The sequence below is a fragment of the Hippopotamus amphibius genome, chromosome 13 (assembly GCF_030028045.1).
Source record: "Hippopotamus amphibius kiboko isolate mHipAmp2 chromosome 13, mHipAmp2.hap2, whole genome shotgun sequence".
In the NCBI taxonomy this organism is placed as follows: domain Eukaryota; kingdom Metazoa; phylum Chordata; class Mammalia; order Artiodactyla; family Hippopotamidae; genus Hippopotamus; species Hippopotamus amphibius.
Window position 1 is genome coordinate 97,933,309 of NC_080198.1, and position 22,491 is coordinate 97,955,799.

Consider the following 22,491-nt stretch of genomic DNA (forward strand, 5'->3'; position numbering starts at 1 on the left):
ATCCCTGTGTCTGTCTTCACCATACCTCCTTGTTTGCTGCCTCTCTCCCACCTGTAGAACATACGCTCCAGGGGATCAGGCTTTTTTCACCTCTGGACCATCAGGATCTTGGCAGGCAGGAAGCACTGGTTGAATATTTGCTGAATGAAGGGATAACTGCTACCACTTGGGGAGCTCCTACCACATGCCTGGCCTGTGCTAAGTCCCTTCTGTGTGCCGCCTCATATACCCCTCATAATCCCCCTGGTATCTCCCTTTCATGATGAGCAGCTGGAGATCACAGTCATTCAGCAACCGGTGGCCACGTGCAGGACCGTCAGGATGGGGGGCAGTCACCTCTGCACTGGAGCCTGGACTCTTGCCCACTGCGCTCGAACCACGTCGCCAACTCTAGTCTACAAGGTGAGTAAGTATTTAAACCACTCTGATCAGCAATTCATGGATCCTTCTGCTTGGCCTACTTCCTAATAACAGTACACCACCACCTCGTAGAGGACTGTGTAAATCAGGAGGCAGGGAGAAGCCTAGACACCTGCAAGCCCCGAGAGGGAAGGCACTGAGGAGGCTAGTGGGCACTGGCACGGAGAGCCGCCCGCCCGCACGGCTGGGGAGGACGGGGGCCTGGGCTTCTCCTCCTGTGGGAGGGAGGGGAGCACAGGACGCTGCTGCTTCACAAACCGCACCCACACCCGCCGTCTGCGCCTTACCTGATGGGGCAAAGCAAGTGTACGGCAACGAGCCTACAACCAGGAAGCCGGGGTGTGGTTTTAAACCAGCTCCGTCAATGAAGAAAGGACTAACCGGGATGGAGAGAGTTCTATGGCTTCTGTGAAGAGCCGGAAAGCCCCCACCTACAGGGCACTGCAGCTTCAGAGCAGAGAGGCCAGCAGCCCTCACATCGCCCGCATGTCCACTCATTAGGAAAAAATCCACTTGTGACTAATTTAAAGACAGGTAGACCGTACCTGAGTCCCCACAAACTAGTATAGGAAAGTGCAATTTGAATCTCAAAGGTTAATTATATAACCCAGGTTAGCTTACTATTTAAAAAACTGATTAAGATTCTGCCTATAAAACAAAGCGGGGTTTTTTTTTTGCTTTGTGTAACTATTTATTTACATAAATGCAGATTTCACATGATGATTGAAGTGCAGCATAATTTGAAGACATATTGTATTAAAAATGTTAAGTACTTAGAGAAATTGGGAAATTGTTTACTCGCTCTGTGCGAAAATTCAAAAGCAATTTAAAATATAAATCTACCATAGCCAACATACACATAATCCTAAAAATACCTTCATGAATTTTAAAGTTCTAGCAAAAAGTATAATGGGTTTCCAACGAATTTGCGAAATCAATTTCCCTACCATTCGACACTTTACATTCTCAAGGGGGCACTGACTCAAACATGTCTAGGCAACAGGTCCCCCTCTGCACTACTTGAGGACACACTGTGCCCTGAGGACCTGCTACCCTCCGTGTGTCCCAGGACGAGCAGCACAGGCACCGTCTTGTTAGAAAGACAGATCCCCAGTGCCAGCCCAGACCTACTACATCAGAATGTGCACTTTAACAGGGTCGCCAAAGACCGGATGAACACGAGAGGCCAGAAGCACCATTACGAGAGCCAGCACGAAAGTGTTCTATGTTGGAAGGCCCGGAGCCGTGAGCCATCGGCCAGGCCTGTCCCTCACCCGGTGGGTAGACGAGGGCCTGGACTCACCTCGAGCATGTTGTAGATGATGTAGAGCTTGATGACAGACTGCCCCCTAATCAGGTGATACATCATGGAGTAGTCCACATAGTGCATCATAAAATAGCAGAGGACCAAAATGACGCCCTTCAAGATGTCACACACCTGGGCAGGCTGAAGCAAGCGTCTGTCCCTGAAACACATGAGAAGTCATAAAAATATGAGTCTCACCTTCTGTGTTCTTGAATAAATAATCTTTACTGGACATACAGTGGCAAACGAAGGTAATGGGAATTAGGTTGATCTTTTAACAATTTCAAACTAACAAGGGAAGTTATGCTGACTCTTAAACAGTATGAAATTTTCTGCCCAAGTAGGGGAATATAAAAATATTAAACCAGAATTACTAGTAGAAGTGGGGAACCTAAAGAAGCGAACACAGAAGGCAGGTGGCCGCTGACAGAGTGCTTGGAAGCAGTGGATTTCCACGATGAAGACACAAAAGCCTCCCCCCTCACCAAGATGCCCTGGAGCCCACTGGCTCAGCCCTCTTTCACGGTGCTAGCATTCTACACACAGTGCTCTGCATGTTGCACTTTTTATTTAATAGCATAAACAGATTTTTCCATATCAGTTCATAATGAACTTGTATTTCCATGACAGTGCAGTGCGCCACTGTGTGACTGCATCATAATTTATTTAATACATCACTGACAAGATTTCCAACTTCTGCAGCTATAAACCATGATGCAATGTACATTTCATGCTGCATAAGTGAAAGTGCATCTATAGGATAAAGTTCTAAAACTGGAATCCCAGGGTTGTGTTCACATGACATTTTGATAACAACAGCTGTGCTGCCGTCTGCAGGGGTTGTACCAATTTGCACTTGCACTAGATACCTTGTAAGCCCACTGCAAGACCAATCGATTCAGTGTCTGGCCAACTTCGGGATCTTTGCCAATGCCACTGGTGAAAAAATCGAATCTAGTAGTTTCCATGTTAATGTCTCTCATTAGGGGACTGACATCGTCTTTACATATTTAAGTTATTTATATTGTCTGTGAGTTCTCTCCTCACATCTTTTTCTTACTGGTTTGTAGGACAGCTTTCATATTACAAAAGTTAGCCCTCTGTGACATGAGTTGAAAATACAGTTGCTCCTTAAACAACATGGGCTTGAACTGCATGGGTCCACGTATACGTGGATTTTTTTCAATAGACACGTACTTCAGTACTACATGGTCTGCGGCTGGTTGAATCTATGGATACAGAGGAATCTCGGATACAGAGGGACCGTGTACATGGAGGGACCATGTACACGGAGGGCTGGCTGTTGCGTGTAGGGTCGGCGCCCCAACCCCCAGCTGCTCAAGTGTCAACTACGGTTTCTTCCTAATTGATATGAGCAGAATCGTTCCTTACTTTTGAGGTCAGCGTATGAAGAGCTAAACCTAAACTGTGAATGGAAACGTCTTCCTTAAGACACAGCAAAAAAAAAAAATACATTAGGAAAGAAGACAGTTAAGATTTCTTTCACTAAACATAAAATTCCTGTGACAAGAATGGGAACGGTGTCTTTTCTAAGGCTACTGCAGGCTGATTCCTCAAGACAGAAAATGCTCGGCCTCCTGCTTCGGCAGCTTTTACGTATCTTACGATCATTAAAAAGCCTGGATATCTGCTTTAGGGGCTGCAGAGTCTCTTCATTTCCGCCCGGAAGGACAGCACCTCAGCACCTACCTAGGGGGTGAGCTCCCTTCCAGCGGGCCATCAGCGTCCTGAGCTCTCTCCTTACTTGGTGTTCACTCCTTGGCTACCTATTCTCTCTGGAGTCCTTCCCAGCCCTTGTCCACATTCAGATCAGGGGCTCTTTCCTTCCAAAGATCTTGCAGGGTTCCACAAGGAACCTGTAACTGCTACCCAGAACACTGCTGAAGAAGACAGCGGTGAGGCGTGCAATGCCAGGTCTGCCAGCACGCGCTGCAGAAGCTCCTGCCCTCCTCTACACTGCGTGCCCCACTGCGCGCTGCACTGCGCTGCAGTATGCAGTGGTTTCCAATCAGGTGTGAACTTGACCTCTTCACAGAGAGAATATGGAAATCTGCAAAAATCCTGAAAAGAGATAAATTCTGTGAAGACTGGGTCCCGGGAGGACTAGCAGTGGATGAGAAGACACTGGGCTGAACCAAGGAGCACAGCTGGAGTGATGGGTCAGAACCGTGCGAGTCCCACCACGTGTTCAAGGCACACCACCACGGTGTACTAAACCCAGGGAAGTTATTCTTAGCAGCTGAAGTTGAAATCTTGGGAATAACTGCCTCAAGGACAAAGCTGATCAATGTCTATCATCATTTTTCTGTCCCTTTCTGTCTCCAGGGCTGTTGTGCTCTCTCCCTGCAGGCCCTGGCCCCCTTCTCCTTATGAAATCCAGAGTGAGCTGCACCTCCCTTCTCCAAACACCTGGCCCAGAATACAGAACTCCGCTAAGGGCTGTTCAACTATCAAGGTAATTCCCTGCCCCCACCCCAAGATAAAAAATGGAAGCAGTATTACATTCGTCAAGAGTTGGAGGTAAACATATTTTCAATTCAAACAATAAGAGGAAGAGACTTTTGAACACGCTTGGGCTCCTGGCCCGCGTGCTGGTCTCCCCCGGGACGGCCAGGGTACAGGCGGAAACGTCAGCTGGTGGAGTGCACACCCACCGCCCCTCAGAGGCGCCGGGGCAGCTGAGCACACGCTGAAGAGCACGTGTCACCCACAGTCAGGGCCCTGTGTGTTTAAGCACTAGAGGTCATCTTTTACGAATCAAAGAAAACGATGGGAATGAAAAGTAGAGTGGTATTAATGAATCTGCATTAATTACCAAAAAGATTTAGATAACCAGTTAAAGTAGAAATCTATACTTAGAGCTTTTGGTGCTAGAGTGGCATCTACTTAGTTAAGTGATCTCAGTCAAAGCATTTTAAGAAATAAAGGGATTTTTAACACTTATATGTCCAATTGTGTTTCCTTATAAACATTTGCAACAAGGAACAATGTGTTAGTATATCTAAGAAGGAATATTATATTTACTCCAAGTCATTGTTAGAAATTAGCTACCAAACATTAGAAAGCTATATCCTCGAATAACATAATACCACACATTTTAAACCAAGATGATAAATTAAAAATTTTAAATTTGGCATAAACAACTTTAATTTAGCTTGATTTTGCTTAGGATTAAACCAGGCTGTAAAAATGGCTGAAGAGTTGCAGAAATGCCTTATGCTACAATCCACAGGTCTTGTGTAGCAGGCACCATTCTAGGTACTTCTAGAAAACATATCTGTTTTCATTTCCACAATAATCCTGTGAGATCCTATGAGGAAGGTGCCATCACCATCCCAATTTCACAGATGACACTAAGAGTACCAAGAACATGCCTGCAGTTGCACAGTTAAGAGTTAAGAAGTGGGGCAGCAAGGATCTGACTCTTGGCATCTGGCTCCAGAAGGCACGTTCTCACTCCCATCGACTAGACTTTTCTTTAAAAGAACTTTTAAACTTACAGGAATCAGTAACTCAATATCTTTTTATCTTTCAGCATAATTTAATACTGTGTAATTTATCCTTGTACTGTCATCTCATATGGAAAAATTATTGTGCTAAAAGACAAATATAGCTATAATTTTTTATTTCTAAAAAGAGGGGGAAAAAGGACTATTTCCACTGGATCCACCTGTGCACTCTCTGCTTTGGTGAAAATTTTCCATTGCTTACATCCTAATTGGGTGCTACAGAGATGACTCTGATTTTCAAAATGAAGGAGATTTATTCAAATACAAGTAGAACTCTTAAGAAACAAGGGTTTTGTTTTCATATAAATGTCCCTGTAAATGAAAAAGGAAAGTTGCAAAAACAAACAAAAAAACCCAAACTGTTTCTAAGGTGGCATCACAGCCTCTCTGAGTAAGAAAAAATCTAACCTCAAAATAAGTTCACCTGGTTATATCTTGAACCAGTTTCAGCATTTGTTTCCTCCTCTGCCAGGACATTTCTGGATGGCTATATGATAAGCATTTCCAACTCCATAAGACGCTTATCTACAGCCCTGCCAATCAACTCTGAATTAGCTTCTGAACAATACTTTCAGGCACAAGCTCTTCCTTATAAATGCCTGTTAAACAGTAGTTACTGGCAACTCATTTTGCAAATGCTGAAAATCCCATACTAACACATAAACAAGTGGAGGAAGCTGCTGGATAAAGTGAAAAACCCACTAATCTAATTCATAGTTGGTTGTCAGTTATCACAAGTAATATTAAACAAGATACTCAACAGAACTTAAAAATTTTTTAAATTTTCAAGCTAAGCCACTCTTACAGATATTAAATTTTCTACATTTCTGAAATCTTTTGATCTTTCAAATTCTTTCCCTGGATTCGCACAATTCCAAATAAAGTGACCCAGATGTTTCAAGGGCACTTTCGGGGAACAGAATGACAGAGTAGACAAAGATGATCAAGGGTAGGTGTTCTCCGCACCCTTTTTAAAAGCAGAAGGCACTATGCCAAGTAAGATTAAAGTAAAAACTGAGGAACCGAAAGATCAGGGTTCAGTGAACAGAAAGATCAGGAAAGAAGAGGAGGCAACACGAACGACCAAGAAGACTGGGGTAGCTCCTGCCCAGTTCATTTGCAAACTGGTGTTGAAACATGCCAGGCTGTCAGTGTGAGCTAATTCATCACAAAATACACAGGCTGGATTCTTCTTTCTTTCTCTCTTTCTCTTTAACACTTTTAGCTACTTGTGGTACAGCTGAAAGAATGAAGAAACACAAGGACTACAAAAAAATGTGAAATATTAAAAATGGTCCCCATTTTTGAAAGAGAAGTCATTTTATAATTTTAAAGTAAACTGGAATTAAGTGTTGAGATTTAGATGTTTTCCTTAAGTAGGAGACTGAAAATTTTAAATCTCAAATTTTTGCGACAGACAGTAGAAAAATAATTATAAATGCTTAAACTGAATGATTAACGTATTCCTTGGGTTTTAAAATAATTTCAAACTATACTAGGAGAAAAGCACTGGTTTTATAAAAGCTATGTTTGGTGCTTGGATGATGCAAAATAAAAACTGCTCACAGTGAAGAGACTAAGCTCAGCTGACTGATGGGCATTGGGAACGAAGCATTTGATGTCAAGTCTAGACCAACATGTATAATTAAAGATCATTTTATCAAGTGGTTTTCTTATGTTAGGTGAGATCATGGTCAAATCCTGCACAAATGTGGACAAAGCTTTATAACCAAGTAAGGACAGGGAACCACATTTTCTTCAGTATGTGTCCATCTCCAAATGGTTATGCCTTTTTCTTTTTCATTATAATCAATACTTGTTTGCACTGATGTCAATTCGGCCAAGAGTATAGAAGGAAAAATCAGGGTTTACTCACCACAAGGAGTCCCTGTGACACCACATTCCATTCTATAAAGGAAGTGAAAGTGCTCCTCCCTTCGGTCTGATTTACGAGAGAGAAAGAAAGAGAGAAGGTTGTGATGTTGCTACGCTACTTAGAGCGTCATGGTGAGGAAACAGGGGACAATAAAACCTGAGCCCAGGAAGACTCTCTAGCATATATACTGCTCTCTACAAATCAGCCACGTAGACCAGCCCTGGTAAGAGGAAATGACAGACATACTTGCTTCCCCACAGTTACCAAGAGCTCTCCCTACATGGGCAACAGGGGTGGCAGGAATCACTCAGGCCAAAATTAAGGCTTATGTCTAAAAAGAGAAAAATCTACTGTGTGTGTGTGTGTTTGTGTGTGTGTGTGTATTCACGTGTGTGAAGTTAATTTTAGGTGGAACTACCCTGGAGGAGTAAGATATACGGAGGAAACCCAATGGGTTAAGAAACTCCCAAGTGCCTGAAATTCATAATTCTTTGGGAGATAAGAGCTTTTTGCGGGGTAAATTCTCAGAAGACATCATTGCCTCTTAAAAACAAAAAAGTACATAAAGCCTCAAGTAAGTGTTATGCCTAAAACCGAGGTGAGAAATCGGTAAAATTTACCTGCACATATATTTTATTTGCTCTAATAGTAAAAGAGAAATACTCTAGCATTTATTACTTAAGCCTACTCTACACTTATTACTGTCTAAAATATTTTAACAAAGTTTTCAAAACTATCAGTTCTTGGCACCAGATAGTATCGTTTTTTCTCTACAATCTCCTGCAACTTTTAACTCAAACGTGACTGAGGCTTCTACAACACGAAATGAAGTCAGAGGTTGGAGGAGGAAAAAGAATTCAGAAAAATGCCAGGTAAATTAAAAACACACATACAACTGGTTATTATTTATTTATTCTTTAAGTAAATTTGGAAGAATAACGTTGGACACCTCTTCAGCATAATATAGAGCAGTCTACTTTTTTAAAAAACAAAATAGTTTCATGATTCCAAGAAACAAAGATATCTCATATACTGAATCAACATTTAATTCTGATTTTCATGTCCTCATCATTAAAAAAATTATCCTAATTCAAGAAGTTTCTCAAATGTTTTTCCAAAATTATACTATCCCACCTGAGAAAGAGGGAAGAAATACATAAATCAACAGGCTTTTGAAGAATCTGGATGTATTTCTCTACTTATTTTAGCCTACAACAAAATTCTTAAGGGCAAAGATTTTTCAAGATTGTAAATTCATTACCAATAGTTTTCACCTAAGTATTCTTGAAATTACTAACAGGTGTAAACTTTTTATGGAAGCAGTGCATCTTTTGCAGATAACCCACACACAACTACCAAGTCAAGAAAATGACCCTGCCAACAACTCAAAATATTTTATCAGGGTCAAAAGCTGGCAAAATGTCCACCAGTGGAGCCATCACCACAAAGGCTGGTTTCCTGAAGGGGCTGCAGATTCACCCCGGCCCTCAGGCTTAATTACAGGCAGAGTTTATGTAGTTGTCAGTACTGACAAACCCTCCTCTCCCCAAAACCAAAGCCCATGGCAAGTTTGCAGGAGATTTGGAAATAGGTTCAAAGAATCAATTCTAAAGCAGAAAACCTGGGAAGCTGTCAGCTTTCAAAAGCTTCTCAGAAGTGCTGTACCAGATAAAACTCCACACGTAGAGGAGGTGAGAATACTAATCCCATTTCTGAAAAGAGGTCAGTAATAGTACTCCGCGACTGATGTGACACTGAAGCTACGGCACGAGGGCCTGCAAACTGCTGTGGTTTCACGTTAGCATCTTGATTACTTTGCCAAGTATCCCTTCCCACCGCACCCCTCCTTTTTGGGAAAAGAAAACAGAAAAAGTACAATCAACCTCTTTGCTGGTCTCTTTAATTTCTTCTTATCTTTTTGAAGAAATAAAGTCAGACTGAAGGAAAGAGCACTTTTTGTTTGCTGAAAAAGATGGAACATGATACAGCTACAGGCAAGACAAATCACATAACCGTGAACAGAAGAGGAGAATGTTGGAAGAAAAGGTATCAGAAGACAAAACCTGGGTGATTAATAATTTTGTGAAAACAAAATGTATTTTTATATTCCTAAAATATATGAAAGGGCTTAGGCTTAATATTAACAATAATTTTGCTAATATAATTTTTTACATATTTCATGTTTCAAATACTTCAAGTTCGGTGCTTTAAAAACTAATGTTCAAAAGACATTGTTTTCTAAATTGCTCAAAGAAAACATAAACCACAGCCCACGTTACTGTCAGCACCTGTTACGGTACTCAATTCTGATAAAGTACACTTAAGTCACTAAGACAGGAAGGCAGGATCTTCACATTCGGTATAATGCCTACACTCACAGAGTATTTAAAAGTGTTGAAGTTCTATTATATAATTTTAACTGCACTTCATGTTATATATAAATATATTTATTAGTGATGGCATAAAATGTAATTTTTCAGTTGATCCAAACTGCAGAAACAGCAAGAACTGTTTGCCCAGGAAAACAACGGAGTCTTCACTGTGGTGACGGGCTGCCCTCTAGTGTCAGTTTGGCCATAAAACCTTGAAAATAGAACAGACTTGAATTCTGTTTTAAAATGTTATTCAAATTAATTTAGAGTGAAAAGTATTTTAAAGTAATACACGAAAGTTATCATCTTTACTTTATATGCTAAAAAAAAAATCTTAAAATATCTTGAAATGGTTGGTTCCAGGGATCACTGACCACTCACACTAAAGCCAACAGGAGTAGAGGGCTGAAGGCTTCCCAGCTCTCCCCAACACCTCTCCCAGTTTTCAGAACAAACACTGGAAGACTTCTCTAATGCTACTTTGGTGCCTTGCTCCCCCAAGTGACAAGGGACACAGTTTAGATGCCTGTGCAACAAGATGGCTCTTTGAATAAGAGCCTTAAAACAGAGGCCCTTGGGAACACTGCAAATCCCCACCGGCACTCACCCCGTGGAAAGTACACTGTGCGCTAACATACACAAGGAGCCTCTCCAGAAGGAAGGGAGTTTTTAAGTTACACATCCTTTTAATGCTATACTCATCATGCCAACAGCCACGGAGAACACGCTCTGTCTTTAAACGCCATTCGCTTAAAGACGGCTAGAGCATGAACTTGCCTCACGTTGTTGATCAAAGATAACTAAAAAGTAATCTAGCTCATAGTGCAGACATGAAAATCTCTACATGGCATGAGTTACTTTATGTTAGGTAGCCTCACCTAGCTTTATCCAACTTTCCATGTATCTATCCTTGCTATGCAATCACACATAAAGACTTCTGTTTAGTAATGTCTTATTTAAGATTTTTTTCCTGGTCTCCTGAAAAGGTAACCGAAATAACCATGATTCTATTGAGTTCCCAATAGTGATAAGGAATAGTGATAGTATACAAGGTTAGGCTTTCTGAACATCACAGTACCATGCTACAAATGTCTGAAAAAAAAAAAAGGTTTGCTGATATGAATAAAGTCTCCTTAAAAATTCTCCCAAAGGCATAAAGAGCATACTTGAATATCTTAAAGTTGATGGTAAATTTCTAAAAAAAGATCCTCCCATCTGATTAACGAGTAATCAGTAAAATATATAACATAATTCTTTCATTCTGCAAGGAGAGGAGGATTATAGAATATAAGTATCACATATAACAATGATGTGATCTTAATTCTTAGACTCTACTCCATGCAGTCTTGCAAAGAAGAGTTTTTACTCTTACCACAATATGATCATCACGATTAATAAGTTCCTTCAGTTTACACTGGAGGGATTTCTTCCTTACTGAAACCGAGTAAGGCCATTTTTGCAAGGACTGTGTGTGTTCTTCGGTATGCACTAAATATCCAGGATACGCTCATATACTACTTTAAAACAGACTCTTCCATGACTTGAGTCTTTTAAAAAAAATCAACATATAATTCTGTATATTGATCAATGATTTTATAACTCAGTTTCCATAGTTACCGATGACAATGTTATTCGTCATGTATTTAATATACCATGGGAGAGTCACCTACTTTACAGTTTAAATAAAGTTTCACATATTATTGTCCATTTCAGTATTCTGAAACCTTTTCCAGAATGAAATGTATTTAGAAAAGTGATGCACATTACAAATGTAACTTGTGCAACTATGCTAAGAACTCTACAAAATGTTACAGAGAGTGACCACACAGAGCAGAGGCATGTTGATATAACTACAGAGAAAGAAACTGTAAAACCCAAATTTCTAACCCCAAGATCAATACAGCATTAAGATTCACGTAAGCTTTACATTTTCATCTTCCTGTCCTAGTTTTGGAAGAGAAGGAAGGAAGGAAACTACTATTTGTTCCTCTCTACGACGAACCAGGCACTATACTAGGTATTCCTTTTACATCTCTCCGTCTTCGTGGTAAAAGATGCTGGCTCTAAATATCCCCTTTTTACAGATGGGGACACAGGCTTAGAGAAGTTAGGTAGTTGCTCACGACTCATCCATTAATCAGTGCTGGGTCAGGCTGTCTGATCATTCCCACCAGGACAATGGTCGTCAAGAGCTGTCCCCTCTCACAAATCAGAGGGGGCCTCACCTGTAAGCAGTAACTGAGGCTCACCAGGCCATGAAGGCAGTGCCTCTCGAATGAGATGGAGGAGGAACCCTGCTGGAAGAGCTCCCTAGGAGATTCTGATGCCACGAGCCGCCCACCTCCCAGCTGAGAACCCGTCCTCACTTTACAGATGATGCCCAGCAGGCCAAGAGACTTGAAGAAAATACAAGTGCAGGCTGAGCTAGCACAGGGGCAAGGTGGTTAGTCCTTGACTCTCAGTGCTAGGCCTCTTCTACTCTCCTACACAGCCTCCTGCATTATTAACATTCGTTTACTGGCCAAAGCAAAGTTCTGGTTCAAAGCCATTTGGGGAAAAAATGTACATATAAAAAGTAGGAATATTATATAAGCATATTATATAATATTCATTAAAAAGATAAACAGCATTAGTTTATACATTAAGGGCCAAAATTTGAAAGAAACAATGAATTATCTCTATTCTAAAAAATCTATCCAAGTGATTATTTAGTTTAACTACAAGTAGTAAAAATATTTTCAACGTTTAAAGTAGTTCATAATCTTAAACTTACCTTAAGCCATAGCAAGGCAGCGTGAAGAGCCTGAATAGCGCCAGGAAAACTCTTAAAGGAAGCAGGGTGAACACATACAGAAATGCATCCAGACACAGAAAGATTCCAAAAACCATGAGCTGGATTTTGAAAGAAGAGAAGAACAAAAAAAACAAAATGTAAAATAAGTATTCTTAAAATATTAAAGATGAAAATTTCAAACAATCAAGGAATTTCTAAACTTTGTGGGACATTCATTTCTTATAACTTAGCTATGGGAACAATAAGTTAATACTTCTCCTTGTGTACACAAGCCATGTTGTAATGAAAAATCCCTTCTCAGAATGCAAGTTTGTAGTTCTTCTTCCAGAGCCTCTGGTTTACCACCTACACAAGTCAGCTACTCAAAAGACAAGCTGCCCCTGACCACAGCATCTGATGTAGCTTTCTGGGTACTTCCTCAAACTTTATAGAGATATTATAGAAGACTTTTCAGATGAAACTTGTAAACTCTAACCTTACTCTTATGTAAAGAGGTTACTAATTTTAACAAAATTTCATGTGCACTTTAACTTGCTGTACGAAAAAGGCATTATTTTTAATTGGAGGAGACGCTGCTAATATCTGTATGTTTCCCCCTTTCTTGCATACTTGCCACATATGGAGGACACAATCTTCTGATGGCTCAGAGAACTAGCTACACCCAGGCTACTAAACTCCACTACTTTAAGAGTGGTGACTTTCTGTATCTGACACACACACACACACACACACACACACACACGGTATGATATGTACACCCTCACACACAACACTTGATGTATTCTTAGTCAACAAATTGTCCTACAGAAGTATCCTAAGTAGTTAAAATCTACACTGCTACCAGCAGAACTGCTTCTCTCCCCACCAAATTCAGATGCTCAAGTCCTAACCCCTGGTACCTCAGAATGTATTTGGAGACGGGAGTTAACTAGGTTAAAACGAGGTCATTAGGGTGTGGCCTAATCCAATATGACTGGTGTGCTTATAAGAAGGAAATCTGGACACAGACACACAGAGAGGGAAGACAACACAAAGACACAGGGAGAAGACAGCCGTCCACCAGCCAAGGAGCGAGGCCTCAGAAGAACGCAACCCTGCTGACACTCTGATCTTGCTTGGACTTTTAGCCTCCAGAACTGTGAGAAAACAAACTTCTGTTGTTTAAGACACCTAGTCTGTGGTACTTTGTTACTGCAACCCTAGCAAACTAACACACTTTTATAAGAACAAACACATTTTATTAATTTTTTGCAAGAATGTCTCAAAGGAAAAAATACATGTATACATACATAAATGTGTGTATGTATATGTATGTGCACATATATGTACGTACACGTGTGCCAGGTTTCTTAGTCGTTGGTCTGCGTCGGTCACCCTGTCATCAGCACAGTTGCAGTTTTGCGTCTGTCCCCTTGTTGCTGTTTAAAGACTGAGCAAGGTCCACCTAAGCCTAGTGGTCTTATTTATTACTCTCCTGTCACCAAGAATCCTTTCCCTGCTTGCTGATGATCTGTTGTTTGCACTCCAAAGGCAGAAAATGACAGAAGCCTGACATTCCCAGAAGGTATTTCGCTGTGTCCGCGTGAGCAGACAGCACGCTGGGAAGGACAGAGGAAGCGGCTGTCTTTCTCGTGACCTTACACTGGGGATAAGCACATCAGCCATTCGTCAGCATCTACTAAGCCGGTAATACGGGCCGAGTAACATGCTCAGCCGGGTGGGCACAGAGCCAGGCGGGACGTCACGATGGGGTTCCTGCCCGCAGCAAGCCTATTTGCATTTTCTCAGACAGATACACCAGCACGTAGATAAAGGAGGTCAATGCAGAGGTAACAGCTGCTGTGACAGAACAAAGTACATAAGGAACAGGGGAGCCCTAGAGAAAGAATGGCCAACCCAACTTTGGGAGAGTTACCAAAAGCTCCAGAGAAGGGGAGACCCTTAATGACATCTGAGCTGAGGGCTAATGACCCCTGGAAAGGGCAGACTGGGCGGAGGGGGAGGGGCAGGGGCAGGCAGCCTGAGCAAGAACACGGGTAAGATAAGTAATCCTGAAGACTAAAACAGTCTCTTAAAGAACACTCACCTTTCTTAGGCTTAGAGAAATCTGTATTTAGCACTGTTTATCATTTATGGTCAATATTTGTAACAGAAGTCTAATGGGCCTTCTCCTTCACTTTTCCATTTTTTTAAACTGAAAAATAGCTGATTTGCAATGTTGTGTCAATCTCTGCTGTACAGCAAAGTGACTCAGTCACACACATGTATACATTCTTTTTTTATATTCTTTCCCATTATGTTTTATCCCAGGATATGGACTGTAGTTCCCGGTGCTGTACAGTAGGACCTTGCTGTTTATCCTCTCCTTCACATTTTAAACCAGCCCCATACTTCAGTGGGCAAGCGAAAACCTCCCCCCACGGTGTGCTGACCCCATAAAGACCACCTGGGGCTGTCAGCACTACAGGTCTCAACATTAACATGGAAGGAAGGCAAGTGGCTGTGATCTAAAGAAACTTCAACAAGGAGAAAAGAAAGCATCTATCTACACGAGAACATGCAATGCACAGGAAAAGCAACAGAAATGCCTTTCAGGGCTAAGAAACAAGGAAAAGGACTCTACTCCTGAATCTACTATTCAGGTGTTTCACGTTTGCACAAAGCACATCATTCTTTTAAATTCTTTACAAATGCAAATCAGAAATTTTCCTTAAAAAAGTAAACAAGATGTAATCCTGAAAACATTCATCCTTGAGGGAGGTGAAGACGCCCCTGCTGGGCTGAGTGGGAGCGTGTTGCCCCGCTGGGCACTGGAGGGCACCTCATTTAAGGTACCTGGTGATGCAGGAGTCTCGAGGGGATGTGCCGAGAAGGACTCCTGTGCTCTTGGTCCTCCGGGCGCTGCTCTCCAGCTAGCGCCGACCCTGTGCACAGCACACGAGGAAACCACAGCCCTGGCGCTGCACGCCTGCCCAAGGCTGTGGGTCAGAGTGAAGGCACTGGCCTTCACACTCGGTCTGTCTGCCTCTCTCTGAAGCACTCTGAGCACGGCAAAAAGATCTTACTCCCTATTTTTGCTAGGCACAGGAGTTAATGCAATTTTCTTTGTGCTAAACTGTCTTTTGCCAATTTGCTTAGTGTCATAGAAAAATGCAGAAATAAAAGGCATTTAATGAAACAAGTTTACAAAAGGCATAAATATTTCACATACGTAGATGTACTGCTAGCTTTGAAAATACATTATCTTAATAAAATTAAAAGGTTTGAGTATACATTATTAACAAGAATAACGTGTACTTTCACACCTTCAGTTAACTTGTACGGCATCTTGATAAAATAGGCAAGTACTATTTCCTTTTCATTTGGACCAAAAAGCCATAAAGTATTCAAGGAGTCTTAAGTAACAGCTAATGAAATTTCCCTGAAATATACAAGGTGTGACTATTAAGTGATGAAACTGGTGTCACATGCCACCTTCTGTTTCCCTTTTGAGAAACACAAAAGTGTCCTTTAAATGCCACTTGAAATTTCAAAATAAATACAATGTTGTGGCTAAAATCAAAGAAGCGCAATGCTTTAGGAATACGCCTCTGTAAACACGGGTGACCATCTTCTGCCCTGTCAGCTGGCAGTCACGCCTTGCGCATTTGCCCATCTCTCTCCTCCTCTGGTGCTGTGGCTCCAGCTCCCCCTCACTTTCTCCATCTTGTAGAAGGCCACGTGCTACTTTAGCTGCATCGCACTTTTATGGGGGGCGGGGAGAAAGGCCTTACAAATACATCATCTCTTTGAACTGGCCATTACACAAATACCAGAACACAGAAAACCAAAGCATAATGAACATACTTCAAGAAGAAATCCTCACTGGAATTTTTGGTTTTCACCTCTTTTCCATTCTGTGTTCTTTTCCCGGGGATGTGAAAACTTTCCGGGGCTAACTCAGTCTTTGACTTGTTCCTCCCTCTCTCTCTTAACCAAACATTTGTCACACGCTCTAACGTTCCCTGGCCTTTCTGTCTCGACGGAGATCTTGTGTAGAAGGGTTTCAGAAGCCTTTTATAGGTACTGGGCAACACGGCCGGGCATTGGCCAGGAGCTGTGCGCAGGGCCTGAGGGCCTCTGTCCATCCTCACCTCCACCCCGACCGCGCCGCCCCCGCCCCCATTCGGCAGCGAAACTCAGGAGCTTGTGCAGGTCCTGAGCAGCAGAGGCAAGGCCAGACCTCAGTGGCTCCGAGAAGACATGGCTTTGAAACGAAGCACTATTTCTACTAAAGACACCTGTCACTTGGCCTCAACCTTGCCACTGGATTTGGCCTTATATGTTAAAAAAAAAAAAAAAAAAAAAGATTTAACAGAAGTTTTTAATAGCTGAACTTCCATGTTAAAACTACAACAATTCTGTAACACTGCTGGTCAACAAAACATCCCATGCGAGTGAAAATTTCCACAAGCAGCTCTACCACACTCATTTTGAACCTACCTACTACTGGTGCTCTTAACCACATGAAAAATACTAGCCTCAAAAGAAATAAACAAGTAACATGCCAGACGCTCACAGAGAGTGGAGCAAGGGCTCTCAACCTTTCTGTTCTAGTTCTGTGAAAAATACCATTGGTAATTTGATAGGGATTGCATTGGATCTGTAAATTGCTTTGGGTAGCATAGTCATTTTCACAATGTTGATTCTTCCAATCCAAGGGGTTCTTAACCTTTTAAAAATGTTTCTTTTTGACAAAAATCTCCTGCCTTCCTTTTTTTTTCTCCTGCCTTCCTTTTAATGTCATTTGAAATTTCAAAATAAATAAAATGTTACAGCTAAAATTAAAGCACAGTGATTCTGGAATGTGCCTCTGTGAGCTGCACACACCGTCTTCTGGCGATTCTGAATCCACCTCCTCCACCGCGACTGCCAAGTCGTGCCCGGAGCCGAGGGCGGCTGCCCTGACGTGGGAGCTGGGACGCAGCAGTGAAGCAGGAAGAGGGTTTTCTTTCCTTCCCCTGGTCTCAGTTTATAAAGCTCTGGGGCCACTCCTGTAAGAGCAGAGCCTGAGTCTTGCTTAATTCTACACTGGGATAAAAGGTCATTTAGGAAGGACATCTTCCCCAAGGAATTCAAATCTAGCGAGTGGGACGCAGACACCGTGGAGTAAGGGCCAGATGAAGGGTGTGCTCTGGACATGCTGAGATCAGGTCTGTGCAGCGAGCTGGGGTTGAAGGGTGAACTTGGGAGTGGGCACCCAGGGGAGGGAGGACCAGAGTTAGCAAAGATCTCCCACAAGGAGACAAGATGGGCACCAGCTGATGCCAGACACAGACAGGAGAAACAGCATTTCAAGCAAAGACAAGAGGGCGTGCACAGATGCAGGAGAATGAGTTATCAGTAAGGAAGTTTACAAATGACTGACTAGGAAAGCAATTACCGCTTCAAGGTCATCCCTATAATAAAATAATTTTTATTCATCTGAATTCAAAAATTCATACCCCTGGGAAGTCTATACTCTAGGAGATGGTAAACAAAGAGATTACCATGAGCCAAGTACTTTTATGACAGGCAAAGTTACATAAACACATGTACATACGGAAAATGAAGTAATTTTGATAAAAGGCTTCAGAACAATCAACTTACAACTAACATATTTAACACAAGGAATAAATTTCTTCAGAGGTAAATAAATAAATATATTAAAGATTTCAATTTGTAGAAAGACTATGCACGTGGAAAGATCTCAAGATTTTCCTACTAATCTTTAATCCACATCGAATACTGTTACATTCTAAGCACTGGACCTCCATTAACTTATTTACTCCTCACAGCACCACCGGAGGTGGGGCCATCACCTGGTGCTCTGCAGGGACGGGCAGGGCTGCGGTGACGAGGCTGGGGGTGCCCTCAGGACCCCTCGGCTCACTCGGGGGGTCTCAGCAGCGGCTGCGCGCTGCGCGCATACACCTTCCAGGCTCAAAGCTGCTTCCTGGGGGAGTACTCCGCAGCAGCGCAGCAGGCTGAGAGCGAGCCGCGGGAACAGTCGAGAAGGCGAACACTAGTCTGAGGGAGCGATCACAGCGGCCTGACACAGCACAATGGAAGGAGAGAGGAAGAGAGGGAGTGAAGACGGTTTCCACAGCTAACGTGGCAGAAATAAGTTACCGATCCTAAAGATAAACACAGCCCCACAGCGCCAAGGTCACAAATTGTCTTTTAAACACATCAGTGAATGGGATGGAGGCCTGAAGTCTTTGGCTGGTTGCCCTAGAACCATCTGATAGGTGCTCTATGCCCATGAGGTCCAGGGCCAACACCAGGCCAAGGAAGTCCTGGGTGCCTGGGCCATTACCCCATCACCTCCAAACCCCGCTTCTGACGTGGGCTGCTGGTGCCGCCGCCAAACGGGCTCTGCCCACCGCGGAGAGTTAGGCAAGGTGAGACAGTCCCAGAAGACACAGGGAAGCTGCTGCCACCACTGCGACAAGCCAAGGGCAACAAGCCTGAGAGAGGTCAGGAGGAACGCCAGCCAGGGTTGCTGAGACACTGAGATGAGCAGATACCCGAGGCTTTCTGGCGTCTCGGCAGTCACGTGGTGTCTCAGTAGTCACGTGGTGGGACGTCTGAGTCAGGGTGTGTCACAAACAAGAGCTACATCATGAGAACAATTTAGGGGGATGATTCCCCACACGTTTTCATGAAATTAGAAACCGAGCAGGATGCCCAAGAAATCATTGCCATAAACAGACCTAAGTTTTAGTTTCACGACAAAATCTCAGGAGTGTTTTATTGAATTAAAGGTGAAACAACGGCTATAACTATATTTTCTTAATATACACTTACACTGAGAAACAACAAAAAGGCTTTATATGATATTTTCATTAAGTTCACTATTTTGAACAGAACTTTTTCAATTATTTTTCCTAAATGTTATTACCCCTTCCGACTCTTACAAAAAGCAGAACTAAGTTCTTCCACTAGAGATGTAGAATTTCCCTTCTGTGAATCTTTCCGTTGCTCCCATTTCTTCTGCTCCTTGTGGGCAATACCCACCCTCCTGAGATGACCTAGTCTAACCACCTAATCTCAGACGAAGAAAGTCAAAGCCAAAGGAACACCTTGATCAGACCACTGGACTCTTCCCTGTGGACCCGAGATGAGAAACTAAGATTATTTATCTTGCCCCCAAGACTCCCCTCTGTAACAGTAACCTCTCCCTTCCAATAATAACAGCCTATGCCCTAAGCACAATATTCTATATCTGTTGTCATACTTATATAATTCTATTTAAGACTAAGCAGTTGAATTCAATTTTCAAAAAATATATTAAATAACTATAACGTACCAAGCATGGTGATGATGAAAATGGTCAAAAAGCACAGAATTATAAGGTAAAGAAGAGTAAAAAAAAAATTTTCATTTTAGTTTTACCTCTTATGATAGGCAAGGTTACATAAACATACGTAACTACAGAAAAGTAATTTTGATAAAAGGCTTCATAATAATTACAACTTACATCTGACATGTATTTCATACAAGGAATACATTTCTTAAGAGGTAAAGTAAATTGATCGACTGATTTTAACCTGAAGGAAGAGCATACACATTTGCGCTCTCCCTGTTTCTCCCATTTCTAATCCCTGTTGAACACTGCTACGTTCCAGAAGCAGAGCTCTGAGGGGTGGACAACTCAGTTATTACCCTCAATCTGTTTCTCCCTCTGTTGGAAAAGCACAGTATTCACTAGCCAAGTCTCCCGTGCAGTGGGGATGGCGGCGTGACTCAGTTTGGCCAATAAGATGTAAGCGGAAGGAAGCCTGCTGGGGTGACTCTGGGAAAGCTTGTAACTCTTTACAAAAGGGACAGCGGGGAAGGTGGCACTGTCCGTCTCATCTTGTTTCTGATTATAATGCAGATGTAATGCCCGAGGCTGCAGCTGTCATCTTTCTATTAAAAGGCAGCAAGCAAGAGGACCAAGAGCCAATTTGCCAGCGATGGTGAAATAGATAAAAAGGACTTGAGTCCACGCTGGCCTCATTAACCCGCTGGAACAATTGAGATCTCCTTCCCCCTGACTTGCTAAAAACTTTTAAAAAAGCTTTTTGTTTAAGTCACCGTTAGGTATTCTGTTACACACACAGCTAAAAGTATTCACATTTTAATTTCCTCCCAAAGCCAGTCTAAACTCTTTAGCTTAACCATTCGAGGTAACCTGGATCCAGCACAATCTTCCCTGAACCTGTCCTTTCTCCTGTGTTCCTGACGATTTCCCAACTCTGGATCTCCCTAGTGAACCGCACCCCCCCGCCCCCACCACATGGGCCTGAAAATGTACAGAGATGACCGCTTTTCCCTCATCATCTTGCCATTACCTTCCCAAGTCTTACGTGTATCTCTGTCCTTCCACACTGTGAAAGTGCGAGCACTCAAAACAAAGACTGAGAAAATGGATAAATAAACGGGCGGGTGATCTGTCTCTCTCTAAATTAGCAGTTACATATATTAGGGAATTTTAGAAAAATATTAAGATGTTATGGACACATCTTATGTAACATCTTACGGAAAAACCCAAACAAACTTTTTGGCCAACCCAATACTATGGTGAGCATTTCTTTACTATTTCCTGCAGCTTTGGATTCACACAGATAAAAAAATTAGCCCTTGGACAAGGGGTAATGCTGTACATGGTGCCGGGTAAATTGTTCCTATGCGGTCAAAATGCAGAACACACACTAGCATGTGTTTCAATCAAAACATGGGCTGAAGGTGAGATGTGTTAAGTGCAGGACAGGTGGAGGACGCGGAACTCTCATGGTACCTGTATCTCAGGAGGCTGCTGACGGGATTTAATGCTAATTCATTTCAGGTGCTCAGGACAGTGCCAAGCATCTAATCATTTGATAAACGCTGTTTGTTGTATTAACAACACAGAAGTGGATGACAGAGATGGGATGTAACTGGCTGAGCCAAGTAGGGTACGGAGCAGTGAAAATCACTCACCAGGAATTTCCTCTCTGGGAAACCAATGATCCCCTGCCCTGGTTCCACCAGCGCCTGATAAAAGCGATCACTGTCTATCCTGTCAGCTCCCGCCACGTGCCTGCTGAGGCCAGACTTGAGGGTTCGGCAGAAAATGTCAGTGTGTAAGGTATGTTATCTCTATGGTCATCAGCTAAATCCTCGTGAAAGAGATAAACTTTACCCTAAGACAGTCTGGCTAAAAGGAGAAAGGGAAGAAAACAGTTTTCTCTAAAGGCTCTTTCTGCAGGAGGTCAGCAATCCAAGAGGGCTGAGAGTCAGAAAATCATGTCCCTCTCAGGGTTAGAAAAGTCATTTATTAGCAAGCTAAGCAGGAAGATGAAAAGTATAGCAGGAGATAAAAGAGAGACACAGGAGGACCCTGAAAATCAGTCCTCTCCCAATCACTTCCTGCTGCTGTGCTCAGCCCCAAATGACAGCTGCCCCTACTGCAAAAGAGACTCCCACTGGAATGCAACCTGGGGAGGAGAAACCTTTCGAAATTTTTCTTGTTTTCCCAGGCCAGGGCATTCCCAATTTGCTGAAGATTTAAAAACACTTGCAGGAGGCTTACCATATAATTAACATACAGATGAGAAAACCGAGGCACACAGACAGAAGTGAAATTGGTCAAGGCCTCACAGTTAATGAACTGTGGAGCCAAGATTCAAATCCAGGCAAGCTGGCTTTAGAGTTCATGCCCTTAACCCAGTTCGCTATTCCGGCTCTCAGTTCAGGATGCAGAGAAAGCACAGCTCAGCCTCCTCCTTGTATGGAAGAGAAAAACACAGCCCCCAAAGTGGACCACGGAAGCAGTTAGTAGCAGATCTAGGACAAGAACCCAAGGGGTGTGTGGGTGCCAGGGAAAGGGGATTGTGGAGGAAAAGAAATGTTGCCCCCAAACCAACAAAATGCTCCAAAATTTCATACCCTTACATTAGATTGAAAAGTTCAAATGTAAATATGTGCTAATAATTGGAAATACAATTTAAATATATAACCAATTCACCTTTTATTAAATGTCAAGTATAACATGTTTATCCACTGACAAAAAACCCGGGATTTTTTTTCTTACAGGTTTGGTAAGAGATACTAAATTGACCTTTCTCTTGACTTTAAAATATAAGCATTAATTACATACTGCAAAGTGCTCTTTATCAAGTTTCTTTTCCTGCAAAGGTTAGGTGAAA

At 42.4% G+C, this 22,491-nt stretch overlaps 1 protein-coding gene across 1 annotated transcript in view; it reads right to left on the minus strand.

The window, feature by feature from the left end:
• Window positions 1-22,491, minus strand: part of TAPT1 (transmembrane anterior posterior transformation 1) — a 60,216-nt gene that overhangs the window by 23,494 nt on the left and 14,231 nt on the right. The window contains exons 3-4 of the mRNA XM_057705166.1: window positions 12,278-12,396; window positions 1,724-1,886 (exon numbers count right to left, since the gene is read on the minus strand). Of these exons, the coding sequence (XP_057561149.1) occupies window positions 1,724-1,886; window positions 12,278-12,396 (282 nt within the window). The remainder of the gene's footprint in view (window positions 1-1,723; window positions 1,887-12,277; window positions 12,397-22,491) is intronic.